Here is a 14,068-nt window from a genome sequence, read left to right on the forward strand (position 1 = left end):
CATACTAGACTTCTCTTCCAGTCGTCGGGTATTTTCTCTTCTTGCCATATGTCTTTGATGAGCGCGTGGATGTGACTTGCTAGGTGGTCGCCACCTACCTTATACAATTCTGCTGGTATTTCGTCAGGGGCTTTATTGTTTTGCTGGGCCTTAATAGCTTCAAGAACTTTCTCTATGCTTCCAGGTTTCTGTGACTTTGGTCACTGATTATTTGCGCACTTTCATCTTTACATAGACTTGTTTGAGGTTTATACCCACTTTTTATCTTTTTTAGGTATACGTAAACCCCTCTAATTTAGTTGTTTTTGAAATTTTTTATATTTGTCCAGTTTCATAGGCTCTTTTTTTTGTTTCTACTTATCTTTTCTGCTTTACGTCTTGCGATTTAAAATGATGTTCATCTTTCCCGTGTTCTTCTATTAGGTATATATATTTTGTGTGCTCCATTTCTTTCTTCTTGAAATGAAATTTTATATCTGCTTATTCTTCTTCTTTCAGTGCCTATTCGTTCCGAATATTGGCATCTGCTTATTACTGAATTGTTAATATTTTTGAAGTGAAAACTTCTTTAGCGACGTTGTGCACTTGGTGGATGGGGAAAAAGCATTGAATACGCGACAGATTTTTGTGAGAGTCAATGCTACGCAAATTGGTCGCACAGCTCGAAAACGTCTCGACGGATCGTGACGTATGTCTCGTTGGAAAAAGGAGAGGGTAACTAGTACAATGACGGCAAAAACAAACGTGGCGGCATTCCCAAAAGGGCATTACATTATATTTTTCTAATGTTGAATTCACGAGAGTAACTTAAAGTGTTTAATAAAAGTTCATAAGTAAAGTTTACCAGGACTCGCCTACGGCTCAACCTGGAAACTTCCTTATTCTTTTTTAATACTATTGATAGAATGATTATTCTATCTTCATTATTTTCTGACTTATGTTGTTAAAAACAATTTATTTGTTATAAACAAATAAAATAACTTTTAAATTATTTGACCGATCGCTTTGAAATTTTGAACATATTTTAAGCACCACAAGTTCCAACAATCTATGTAATATAAATATATAAAAATAAAATTTATAAAAAACCGAAATTTCTGAGTTTTCCAAGCAATAAATAAGGATAGAAACGTTTAAATACGTTGTTAATAACTACTTAGGGGTAACGTATAGCGTTAGTAAGGTAGCGTAGGTAACCTATAGGTTCTTGGTATAAAGGTCCATAACACTAAAAACAGCTATCCTTTGCCTGGAGGAGTTCAATCAATAAATAATGCCTTTTTATTTCTCATTAAAACAAATACAATATTCTGTTTTAGCGACATTCGTTCTCCTTGGTATATGCCATCAGGAAGGTTCTTCTTCTCCTTGATGTGCCTATCCGTTACGAATATTGGCGATCATCTTTATCTCATCTGCAGCAGCGCGGAAAACCTGCACAGATGTTGTATTGAACCAGATTCTGAGGTACTTTAACCAAGATTTTCTTCTTCCTGGACCTCGTTTTCCAAATATTTTTTCTTGCAGGATGGCTTGAAGGAGAGCATATCTTGATTCATTTTGCATAATATGTCCGAAGAATTGTAACTTTCGAGATTTGATGGTGGTCAGTACCTCTCGGTTGTTATTCATTCTTCTGAGGACCTCCTCATTTGTGACTCGGTCAGTCCACGGAATCTTAAGAATTCTCCGATATAGCCACATCTCAAATGCTTTCAGTTTTCTGCACATATCTTCGTTCAAGGTCCTCGATTCAATACCATAAAAAAGGGCAGAGAAGACGTAGCATCGCAGCATTCTTACTTTTGTATCAAGAGAGAGGTTGTGACTCTTGAAGAAGGCCCCCATCCGATTGAAGGTGGATCTAGCTTTTCCGATGCGTGCTCTAATCTCCTGGTTGTTGGTCCATTCTTCATTTATTATGGTGCCGAGGTAGTTGTAGTGCGTCACTCTTTCTACAGGGGATTGGTTGACGTAGAGTTGACCTTCTGGTATCCTTTTCTTGCTAATTATCATAAGCTTCTTAAGGTTTATATAACGGTAACCTTTTAGTAGAATACCTTTTTCAGTTTCGTGCAAAGCTTCGATAAATATTCTTTCAGAGTACAGATTGAAGATTATAGGAGACAAAATACAGCCTTGCTTCACTCCACGCATGATTTTCATATAGTCAGTGTGTTCACCTTCAACTCTGAGATTTGCTGTCTGATTCCAGTAAAGATTTCTAATTATTTTCAGATCTTGGTTATTAATTCCTGCTTCTTTTAGTATTTGCATCATCTTGGCGTGCGGTACTCGATCAAATACTTTCTCGTAATCAACCAGACATGCGTATACGTCGCAGTTGACGTCTCTGCATCTCTGGAATAAGACAACAAAGCCTCTCTAGTACCAACAGCATTTGTGAATCCGAACTGGTTGGGGGAAATTTGACTTTCATACAGCTTGTAGATTCTCTTATGAATTATCTTTAGGAACAATTTTAGGCGATGACTCATGAGGCTTATAGTATGGTAATCTTCGCAGTTTTTTACTCCTGGTTTTTTTGGAAGTGCAATAAACTCAGATTTCAGCCATTCTGTTGGTATTTCTCCAGAGTTGTATGTGATGTTGAATGTCTTTGCGATTATTGCTATTAATTCGTTGTCCATTAGTTTGAGTAGTTCTGCTTGTATATTATCAGGGCCTGTCGCTTTGCCATCCTTTAACTGTGTTATTGCGGAATAAACTTCTTGCTGTAATATTCTTGGTCCATCATTTACCTCTTCTTCTAGCTCAAAGGTGTTATCTCTTTGGTCTTCAAATAGTTTTTCTAGATATTCTTTCTACGTTCTTAGCCACATCTTGCTCTCATCATTTTTATCAAAATAAATTTTGGCAACCTATCATTAGAATATCCTAGAATTTCTGCAATATATTTTTTATGTAAATTCATTGTATATAGACTGACTCTAGCAATACCTGTCTTCAAATGTAACATAAAGTTAGGACAATACCTTGGACAAGAAATCATTGTTTTTTATATAAAATCTTCTGATTATTTCGACATCATCGTACTCAAAAAGACCCCATACCTAAGACCCATAAGTCAAAATTGATCTTACGACCGACTCATACCCTGTTACTTTAGCCAAAAAGGGTATATCAGATATTAAGATTCCCTTATCACACCACCTTCTTTTCTGAATACAAGAATTTTGGATTTATCTAAATATATTTTCAGATTCCACATTCTGCAGTATTTTTTCAGAAGATTAATTATCCGCTGTAATAGTGGTATAATAAAAGTCTTATCTTTTTCTTCTAGTGCCGTCTCCACTAATGAAGATTGGCTATAACCATTGCAAATTCGTCTCTATCTTCTGCTTTTCTTAAGAGCGTCTGTGTATTTAACCCGGTCCAGTCGCGAATGTCTTTCAGCCAGGATATTTGTCGTCTACCAGGACCCCTTTTTACTTCGATTTTACCCTTCATAATCAGCTGCAACAACTCGTACTTATCATTTCTAAGTCATCATCAGTGGCATTACAGCTCGTTATGAGCAAAAGCCTTCTCAGAACAGTCTTCCATTCGCCCCTGTCTCTGGCAACTCTTCTCCATGCTTTAACTCCGATCGATTTTAGATCATCCTCTATGTTATATTATCATTTCTAAGTATGTGTCCCAAATATGCTGTCTTTCGCCTTTTAAAGTCTTGTAATCAAACCATTTATCTGGTTATCTGGTCAAGAGTTAATTTCACGAGAAAAATCTTATTTTCCTGGACTATACAAGACAAAAAGGTTTGCCAAACACTGCTGTAGATTATGAAAGCCAATAATCGTAATACGACCTGTACCAAATTTTAAATAATCTAACTTTTCAGTAAATAAAAATTGTCCCGTCTGCCCTTATCTCATAAAAAACTGTGTCATCGTTGTAATAATTGATAAACCACAGGAAAAAATATTATTTAATAAATGAAGCCGCACCTGAAAATGATAAAAGCTTATCTTTGCGTATTATCACTCGGGAAATTAAATATGTTGGAACTAGTCTATAATTAATTACCACGACGCTAATGTTTATTGTTTAAGTGTTGTTACAAAGTGAAACAATGTCAATCAATAGTTATATTGCTAAAATTTCCGTGGAAAAACATGACAGCAAAGATCAATTTTTGTATGATCTAGATAAAACTAAATCTTTGTGTGAAATTATCCATGATATCTGTAAAATATGCGGAATGGTAAGCTTTACACCTAAATTATTTTATTTTTTGGTTGTCTACAGTTTCTGTTTGTTTATCTAATTAATTTATATATGTAGGTACTTTATGTATTTATCCTAATAAAAAGTTATTCGTGTAAAATTATCAAAATCTCGATTGATTGGGTGTGACAAAATCGATGAATCATTCATGCCTTGATTTAAAGTATGTGTTAACACTATTGAGAATTAGCAACAATTCTGACACATTACAACTTTTTGTAGTACCTTTTTTTATAAGTATAGATTTCAGGAGAAAAATTATTTTCGCCAACCTCTTCTTTAAACCATGACCTTCCTGATTTTTCTGTAATCTAATAGCAACAAAAATATTGAAATTTCATAAATTGATCTTCTTCTCTTCATTGTAACGGGAGTGCTTTCAGTGAAAATCCCTCGCTTTAACATTTATTGGTAAATGAATTCTTATATATATATATATATATATATATATATATATATATATATATATATATATATATATATCTATATATATATATATATATATATATATACATATATATATATATATATATATATATATATATATATATATATATATATATATATATATATATGTAAATACGAGGTTCCTACAGCCTCTGCCGCTTCTCGCATTTCGGCCGCCATAATTTTCTGTCCATCTCCCAACAAAAAATCATACTGAAGCAGAACGTTCCTCTATTTAGATAGTCGAAATCCAACTATTAGATCGATTTAATGGGAATTTTTCAAACGTACCAAACGGAAAATCTAAACTACCTTTTTCAGGATTGTGTGAATCCGAAATGGTAGGACGTTAGTTGTAGTATTTCCCATTGTCTTTGCTTTTATGTCATTTACCTTTAACTGTTGCCTGTATTGTTTATGTAAAAAAAAAGTCGCTATGAAGGGCACCTTAGCGTGAAACGTGTGTTCCTCTTCAATCCTTGTTGTATAGTCACCCAATAGTGTTTTTAATGGAAAGGTTAGGAAATTGAGTGAATGAACGAACGGTTAGGAAATTGCCATTAATTTAAAGGAAGTGTATGAGATTGTTTTTACGTATTAATCCAATTGTCTGTCTAAATAGGTCTTGAACCTAAGGCAAAAAAAATTTCAAATTCAAAGCAACACTTAATTGTTTTTCTTAAGAATAGTATAAATAATATCTGGCTTTTCTTGTGGTTATGAAAACATTTATAAATTTATTCTTAATAACTTTTTAATTCATTTACCTTTTACATATATTCAAGGTATTAAATTTTTTTCCTTTCTGGGGCTGTTTATCTCGATTTTACTTACAACCTTTGTTAGAGATAATAACAATTTTACTGTAACAATTATGCAGATAAGAAATTCTAGACAAACAAACTTTTATTATACAAGTATCATTAAATAAATATTTGAATTGAAATATTTTTCTAATATTTATCAAAATATTGTGTACGCTGTAAACAAAACCCAGCAAGGAAGAAAGTGAGATTTTGCTGTTGAATTATTTTTTTGACAAATATACAACTGTAAAAAGTACATATATATAAAAGCGTTAAACTAAAGAAAATAAAGTGCTGACTAAGTGTATGGAACGTACTTTGTGAATTATTGAATTAAGTAGGAAAAATGTACGTGTGATCGACCCCTCAAAAAAAATTAAAGTTTAGTTTGAAAACTTCCCATCGTATATACCTTTATTCGTGCTAGAGGTCTGAACCTTACGAGGAGGGGGGGTAAAAAAATATTCTCTTGTTCCATTGTTATACCAAAGAGCTTGCTGTCTAAAATACATCAGAAAATCGTCCTTTTTTTGATGCCAAAAAAACGCTTTTTCAAATTTGAAGGCACACACCTTTTTTTTCATTCCTTATAGCTTAAAAGTGAAGAAAAAAAGAATGCCGTCCGCCGGACGGAGGGTACCCATCGCTTTTTAAGCGATTTTGAAATTACAAGAAAATACCTTTATTTTGATTTTTTAAAGAGTCCTATAGGTGCTATAGAAGCGATAGCACAGCTATTTTAAGTATTTCTTGAAAATACGGTAAAATTTCGATAAGTAAATTTTAAAAAATTGCTTAAAAAGCGATGGGTACCCCTTTTTCTTCACTTTTAAGCTATAAGGAACGAAAAAAAAAATGGTCTGAGGAGTGTGCCTTCAAATTTGAAACAGCGTTTTTTTGGCATCAAAAAAAGGACGCTTGTCTGTGGAATTCGACATATAGACATATAAAAAAGAAAATATTAGTCCAAGATCCCAGAGCGATCAGACATAACTTATTTTCACACAGATGAAACCTTAGAGTCTGAATAGCGTCTCGTGTGCTTTGAATACCTGCGTATTTATGAAACTTGCTGAGTGACACCTGGGCAGGTACCAGGTGCGAAAGGTAACTAAAAATAAGAGCTATTTAACTTAAATTTACATAACTGATTATTATACATATTTTGTAGAATATTATTTTGAAAATACTGTAATAAGTGTCAGACACTTGTCATGGACCAGAACTTTTGTCAGACGCTTTAAAGCTCCACTAAAATTAAATGAACTTTACTTACTTTTACATGTCTGATTTTTAAATATGTTATTAATGGAACTATAATAAAGTTATATTTAATCAGTCAGACAAATTAAAATGACCAAACATCCCTCAAACACAAAAATTAGTTAACCAGAAGTATGAGCGCGAGAGTGCTGTGCGCATGAGCCTCAGAGTAAAAAATTCAAATACATTAAGAATGCTTACTGTTTTCGATCCGATTAAATATTTTTGCATCTCTATTTAAAAATCAGACATGTAAAAGTAAGTAAAGTTCATTTAATTTTAGTGGAGCTTTAAAGCGTCTGACAAAAGTTCTGGTCCATGACAAGTGTCTGACACTTATTACAGTATTTTCAAAATAATATTCTACAAAATATGTATAAAAATCAGTTGTGTAAATTTAAGTTAAATAGCTCTTATTTTTAGTTACCTTTCTCACCTGATCTTTTCAAGGTTTCATCTGTGTGAAAATAAGTTATGTCTGATCGCTCTGGGATCGTACTCTATACGTTTTTGTGTTTTAGCCAATATCATCGGTATACGGGTTGAAGATGATTCATACAAACGTCAACGACCCCACAGTAGACACCTACATCTCGGATAAAACTTACAAGAACATTAAACATAATGATTGCCTAAAAATTGTGTTTTCCATAGAGTATATATTAAAAAGCATAATATTTCCACACATTAATGGTACCAGAGATGAACCACAGAGAGAAATTGCTTACGATCATTTAAAGAAACTGGCCCACGATTCGGTTTTCATCGATGAATTAGGTAAGTTAAATAGAAAATTTTATTACATGTGAATTGATTCCTCGAAGACTACGGGTTGCATATTTTAACAAGCAGATATTCAGGAGTATTACCTAAACAAGATAATACAGCAGTATTACCGTATTTTGCAAGTCACTTAGATACGGATTCGTGAGATTAAAGCTGAAAACATTTCAGGAAGTAAAATAATATTTTACCTGTATCGAATTTAGACATACATCTATAGTAAAATATCCACAAATAAGCACCTACGCATTTTTTCGTATTATTCTATTTAAGATATTCTCCATCAACGGATATTCCTTTGTTCTGCCAGTTCATTTTACTGAATATATTTTCTAGAGTTACAATGAAGAGCTTTGGTGATATTGCTTCTCCTTGTTGGACGCCTCTGGTAGTGGGAAATTCTGGAGTGTTTTACCTTAGCTTTTGCTTGTCTGTATATATTTGCTAAAGTTTCTATGTACGGTTTGTCAATGCCTTGGTTGGTCAAAGCTTCTATTACTGCCTTGGGATATGTAGAATCGAAAGCCTTCTCGAAATCTATGAAGGTTAATGCTAGCGGTATTTCATATCTTTAACTCTACTCATTAGTTCTTCGAAGTGTATGAATATGATCTATGGTACTGAATCCACTTCTGAAGCCAGCTTGTTCTCTTGGCTGTGCAGCATCTAGTGCGTTAGTTAATCCGTTGTTGATGATCTTTGTCGTTTGTGAATATCTTGTATACGATTGGTAGTAGACTTATAGGTCTGCAGTTTTTGATATCCTCTTTGCTACCTTTCTTATAAATGAGAATTATGTTTGCTGTATTCCAGTGGGCTGGTATGCATCTCGATCTTAGGCAGTTCGTAAATATGCCTGCTAAGATTTTCCAGGTTTTATTGCCAGCGTATTTAAGCAGTTCCACTGTTATATCATCTATTCCAGCTGCTTTACCGTTTTTCATTTTTGCAATTGTCGATTCTACTTCTTCCGGAAGAACTTCTGGTACATCTTCTTGGTTACTGATTACTTCTTCAATTGTGTCAGGGGCTTTGTATAGTTCGCTGTAGAATTTAGTTAATAGTTGTATTATTTCATTTCTGTCTGTAATTCTGGTGTTTTCGTTTGTTAGAGAAACGATTTGCTTCTTCCCAATGATTAATATATGTATATATATATATATATATATATATATATATATATATATATATATATATATATATATATATTCTTGTTTTCTTATAGTTTTTTCTGTTTTTGTTTGCATTTTGTACCAGTCTTTTCTAATAATATATAGGATTGTTACTGTAATAAAACTAATACCGCTGTCACTAGTCTAATAATATATAATAATTTATTATTGGAAGCTGTAATTATAATCTAATATACCCCTCTAAGGAATTGTCTCCACTCTGATAATATGCTGTCATCATTGTAGAAGACGTCCGTTCAATCTCCTTAGCAATGCCTCTACAATCCTTAGGGGATACTTATCCCTGCGAGCGGGGCAAGGCTTACTGGCTCCACTAGTCTGAATTGACTGGTTTCGCCCTCGCGGATTTACAAGAGGGTAGAGAAATCGGTTGGGAAGGAAGGGATCAAGGACTTCTCGGTCTCAGGTCCTGTAAAGAGTGAGAGGCTATGGGCTTACGTTAGAAGCCGGAGCACTGCATAGCGAAATGCGTATCTCTTCTAGTCTCGACCTGTAACGGCTAGGAATAACAAAACAAATCTCGAATTTACAATGTATTAACTAGACTGTACGTTACAAATATCAGTTATGACAAAATGTTCGCTCAGGCGCGAAGGGAGACGAGAAGAAATCAGCAAGGAATTAAAGATCAGACAATTTCCGTATTATTAGATATACCTGGGGTTAGTATATAGAGATCTTAGTTACCTCTGCGTATCTAGGCTCTAGCTAGGGAATACGCCTCCAGTCTACCGGGAATTGAGATTTCGTACCTTCGAATCTCCAGTTGCCGACACTATATACGTCACACTAACCCGTCGAGTTAATTAACGCGTCCACGGTCTGCGTACCTTCGGATCTCCACACCACGGCGTGGAGCTGCTGCGTGAAAACTTCCCACTAACTCCGCTGTCGCGTGGGGCCCTCAGGCGCCGCGCTACTACTGACCGCCGACCAACTTCTGCCTGGTTTTTATGTATCGCCAACTTCTACCTTAGATTCTTTATGTCACGTATTCCATGTGTTAAACTGGATCACGCTATGTAAAAACTTCTTAGTCAGCACAATTCTTCTCACTTGTTTAACAATTCTTACCTTGTATTAATTTCCAACAAGGTCTAAGTGTCGTAATTTTTTTAAACATTCAGGCTTGTGTTAAACTGGGTCAATTATTTTGTTTTTAATTTGAAATGTATACGTTAAACTGTGTCGAATTTATTCTTTATTAATTTGGAATATATAATAATTACTTAAATAATTATTACTCTTTACTAGGCTAATTGTCCCTTAATTTTTCCTTCTTTATTTCCTTGCTGTTTACATTACACTTTCACTGTATTTTCTCATGTCTTCCTTAATACTTTTCCTTATTGTCTTACAAAGTTGTGTGTATTTTATTCTCTATATGTTGCTACTTACTTTCATTTTCCTTCTTTGTTTTAGCATTATTTTAGTTTTATTTTAGTTCATTTTGTTGTTGCGAGCCTCCGCTTTCTTTAGCACTATCAAGGATAATTTCCATTAATTGAGAGCTGTCGATTTGGTCATGTATTCTTTCATAAGTGTCCTTTGGTAGTGATCTGAGTTTTCTTTTAGATTGTTAATATTTATACCGGTTACTTTTGGTTTTGTGATTAATTTTATTCTTTCTAGTTTCAGATCTAGAATAATTTTTGCTCTGATTAGTCTATGGTCGCTGCCCGTTTGAAATGTATTTATTACACTGACACCTTTTACTGTAGCAATCTTGTTGGTTAGAATGAAGTCAATTTCATTCTTAGTGATTCCATTTGGTGCTACCCAAGTCCATTTTCTGTTAGATTTTTTCTTAAAGAATGTATTTGCAATTGGCATGTTTTGGTAGTGTGCAAACTGAACCAGTCTTTCTCCTCTCTCATTACTATCACCGACTCCATACTTTCCCACAACTTGTTCCTTGTCGTTTCTCTTTCCCACTTTGACAATAAAGTCACCAATTAAATACTTAAAATGAACAAGTAAAACTAAGTTCCTGTAGCTGGCTGTATACCATATATCACAAAAAATTTATTTAAAAATCCTTTATAAAAGGTATATAATTAAAACACCCAATCGGGCTACATCACAAAACGTTTTCGGAATCTATATTCCATCATCAGTGTGTCTAAGTGTACACGTTTTGAGCCACTAAATATTTGGGTAAAACCCGTTATATGTTACTAATTTGAATTTAAGTTACATTATGGGATCTTATATGGTATGATGTTAAAGTTATAATTGGAATTGATAACATGACAAAGGAAGACTCTACAGGAGGTTGTTGGTCCTGAAATAAAGTGTCTACGAGGACTTGTTGATATCAACTCTATCAGTTGCTGCTATATGTAGCCCGATTGGGTGTTTTAATTATATACCTTTTATAAAGGATTTTTAAATATTTTTTTTTACTTCAAATGACTTTTATTGTTACTTAATGCTTCATTTATGTTACTGTAGAGTTCCTCTATTTCTTCGGCAGTGTAAATAATCGTTGGGGCGTATATTTGTATAATTTGTATATTGTATCTCTTTAAGCAGTTAAGGGAATGAAATTAAAAAAATCTCCAGGCTTAGGCGGAATACATCCAGAGTTGATTAGATATGGATCATCAAAACTGTTTGAGATGATCCGAAAATTATTCGAAAGATGCTTAAACGGAGAAGAAGTTCCAGAAGAATGGAGACAATCGTATATCTCTCCAATACACAAGAAAGGCACAAAGATGGATCCTAAAAACTATAGAGGGATCGCAGTGATTGCTACTATAGGCCGACTATACTCAAAAGTACTACGAAACCTGATAGAAAATGATATCAAAGACAAACAACCCGAAGAACAAGCGGGATTTAGGGCCGGACGCTCCACTATGGATAATATCTTCACATTAAAAATTGCAATGGAAAAACGAGTGCAGAGAAATAGAGAAACTCATATAGCTTTAATAGATTTGGAAAAAGCATATGACAGTGTACCGATCTCCCAACTATGGATAGAAATGGGTAACTTGAAAATAAACCCAATTCTTATTAACGCCACTCAAAAATATTACGAACAAAACTTTGCGAGAATTAAAATGGGACAAGAAATCACCTCTCCTTTTCAAACAACAAAAGGACTACGACAAGGCTGCTGTCTGTCACCCACCTTATTTAAAATCTATTTGGACAGATCCTTAGTGAAATGGGTAAAAAAATGTAGAAACATGGGAATAACGGTGGAAGAAAACAAGCTATATACACTTTTCTTTGCGGATGACCAGGTAGTAATTGCCGAAGACAGCTACGATCTTAGCTATATGGTAAGAAAACTGCAAGAAGAATATGAGGTGGCAGGTCTAAACATAAATATGACAAAATGTGAATATCTCTCAGTGGGAACAGATGAAATATGTGACCTAGTCTTGGAAGACGACAAAATCAAAGGCGTGCAATCCTGCAAATATTTGGGGGTCATTTTTAACAAGAAGGGAAATAGCGCAGATGAAATCAGGGAAAGAATAAACAAGGGCAGAGCAGCGACCCGTGCCTTAAACTCTCTTCTCTGGCAAAAAACAATTCGACGAGAAACCAAAAAACACATTTACGGTAGTATAGTTCAAAGTATTACACTTTACGGTTCGGAAGTATGGGACTTCACCAAAGCTAATAAAAACAAACTTATGACGACAGAAATGGATTATCTGAGACGAAGCTGCGGTAGATCGAAACTGGAGAGAGTTAGAAACGAACAAATAAGAAACGAAATGAAAATGGAGAGAAATATCAATGATGACATAGAAAGAAAACAATTAATCTGGTTCGGACATGTTAAAAGAATGCCAGAGTACAGATGGCCTAGGAGAGTACTGGAATGGATCCCTCCTGAAAGAAGAAAGAGAGGACGACCACGGAGAAGTTGGCGCAACGATATTGATGAAGCAATGGCGGCAAGAGATTTAGAAGAGGCAACTGCATATGACAGAAAAAGATGGAAATTGGGGGCGGAGAAGCGGCGACAGCCGTAATAAATCCGTTATTATTATTTTTTATATCTCTTTAATAGCAGTAAGGTTAAGCTAGCTACTCTATCTGAGATACTAGTTATTTCTACTATTCTTCGATTCCATTTCTTGTTGATTAGGAATCCAATACCGCCTGTTGATGTGCCTCGAAAGTAGAATGTGTTTCTTGACGCTAATTCCAATAGCTCTTCATTTTCCGTCTTACTTCGCTGATTCCTATGACGTCCCATTTTATGTTTTCTGTTTCTTTTTCCTCCAGTTCTACAAGTCTGGATATATATATATATATATATATATATATATATATATATATATATATATATATATATATATATATATATATATATGTATATATATATATATATATATATATATATATATATATATATATGTATATATATATATATATATATATATATATATATATATATATAAAATTGTGCTGGTAATCTTTTTTTTTATATTTTAGTGGCTAAAGAAAAGCATCTCGAAATAGTGAAAACTTTTACCACAGATAAAACTCTCAAAGACGAAGAGCTTTTGGCTCTACTTATAACAATTTGTCACTTATTCCTTAAAGGATACCATGACAATATGTCTTCAGATTTACTGCAGAGAACTATAGATATTGTTAGAAACCAATCGAATGATGTGGACAATGTGCAATATGCTTTAGCGATTTTGCACAAAATACTGATGAATAGAAATATCGAGTTTATATCATGGAAAGAAAAAGTGAGTATGTTTTATTTAAATGTGTTTAGTATTTACTAATGAATTTTTGATTTTCAGATCATCAGAGAGATCCCTATAACATGTCTCGTCCCCTATATCCGAAGGGATGATGGTAGGAAATTGCAATATGGAGTATTATTACTGATAAACACTATCATAAGGTTGTGCAAGGGAGATCAAAAGAGAAACCTGATCAAGGAAATGAATTATTCCAAAAATAGAGAAGATATTTATAAGTATATTATTGAGGAGGGAGATATGGATAAAAAGATGGAACACGAACTTTATGTTATACAAACCTACATTTTAAGGTATCTATAAGAAGGTAGTTATAGTCGGTTCGCTATTTTTACGCGGGTTTCGGATTAAAAATTTTATTGTAAGTACCCAGTTTTAATTACCTGCTCTTTGGGGAAATATCAACTGGTCAAATGAAATGAAAAATAATCCATAACTTTTTTTAATTAAATAATAATGGAAAATCTTTTATATAATTGACAGTATAATAAGAAGAATTACTTCATTAATGGAGTCTAATGTGGCTAATATAAACCTAATAATAATTTTATATTACACTTCACACAGAAAATAT

At 33.7% G+C, this 14,068-nt stretch overlaps 1 protein-coding gene across 1 annotated transcript in view; it reads left to right on the plus strand.

The window, feature by feature from the left end:
• Window positions 1-3,965: 3,965 nt before the first annotated feature.
• The window catches only part of LOC140439098 (engulfment and cell motility protein 2-like), a 40,490-nt gene continuing 30,387 nt past the window's right edge, over window positions 3,966-14,068 (plus strand). Inside the window, exons 1-4 of the mRNA XM_072528782.1 lie at window positions 3,966-4,228; window positions 7,289-7,544; window positions 13,211-13,476; window positions 13,534-13,787. Coding sequence (XP_072384883.1) covers window positions 4,097-4,228; window positions 7,289-7,544; window positions 13,211-13,476; window positions 13,534-13,787 — 908 coding nt within the window. The 5' untranslated portion in view covers window positions 3,966-4,096. The remainder of the gene's footprint in view (window positions 4,229-7,288; window positions 7,545-13,210; window positions 13,477-13,533; window positions 13,788-14,068) is intronic.

This window comes from Diabrotica undecimpunctata, chromosome 4 (assembly GCF_040954645.1).
Source record: "Diabrotica undecimpunctata isolate CICGRU chromosome 4, icDiaUnde3, whole genome shotgun sequence".
NCBI lineage: Eukaryota > Metazoa > Arthropoda > Insecta > Coleoptera > Chrysomelidae > Diabrotica > Diabrotica undecimpunctata.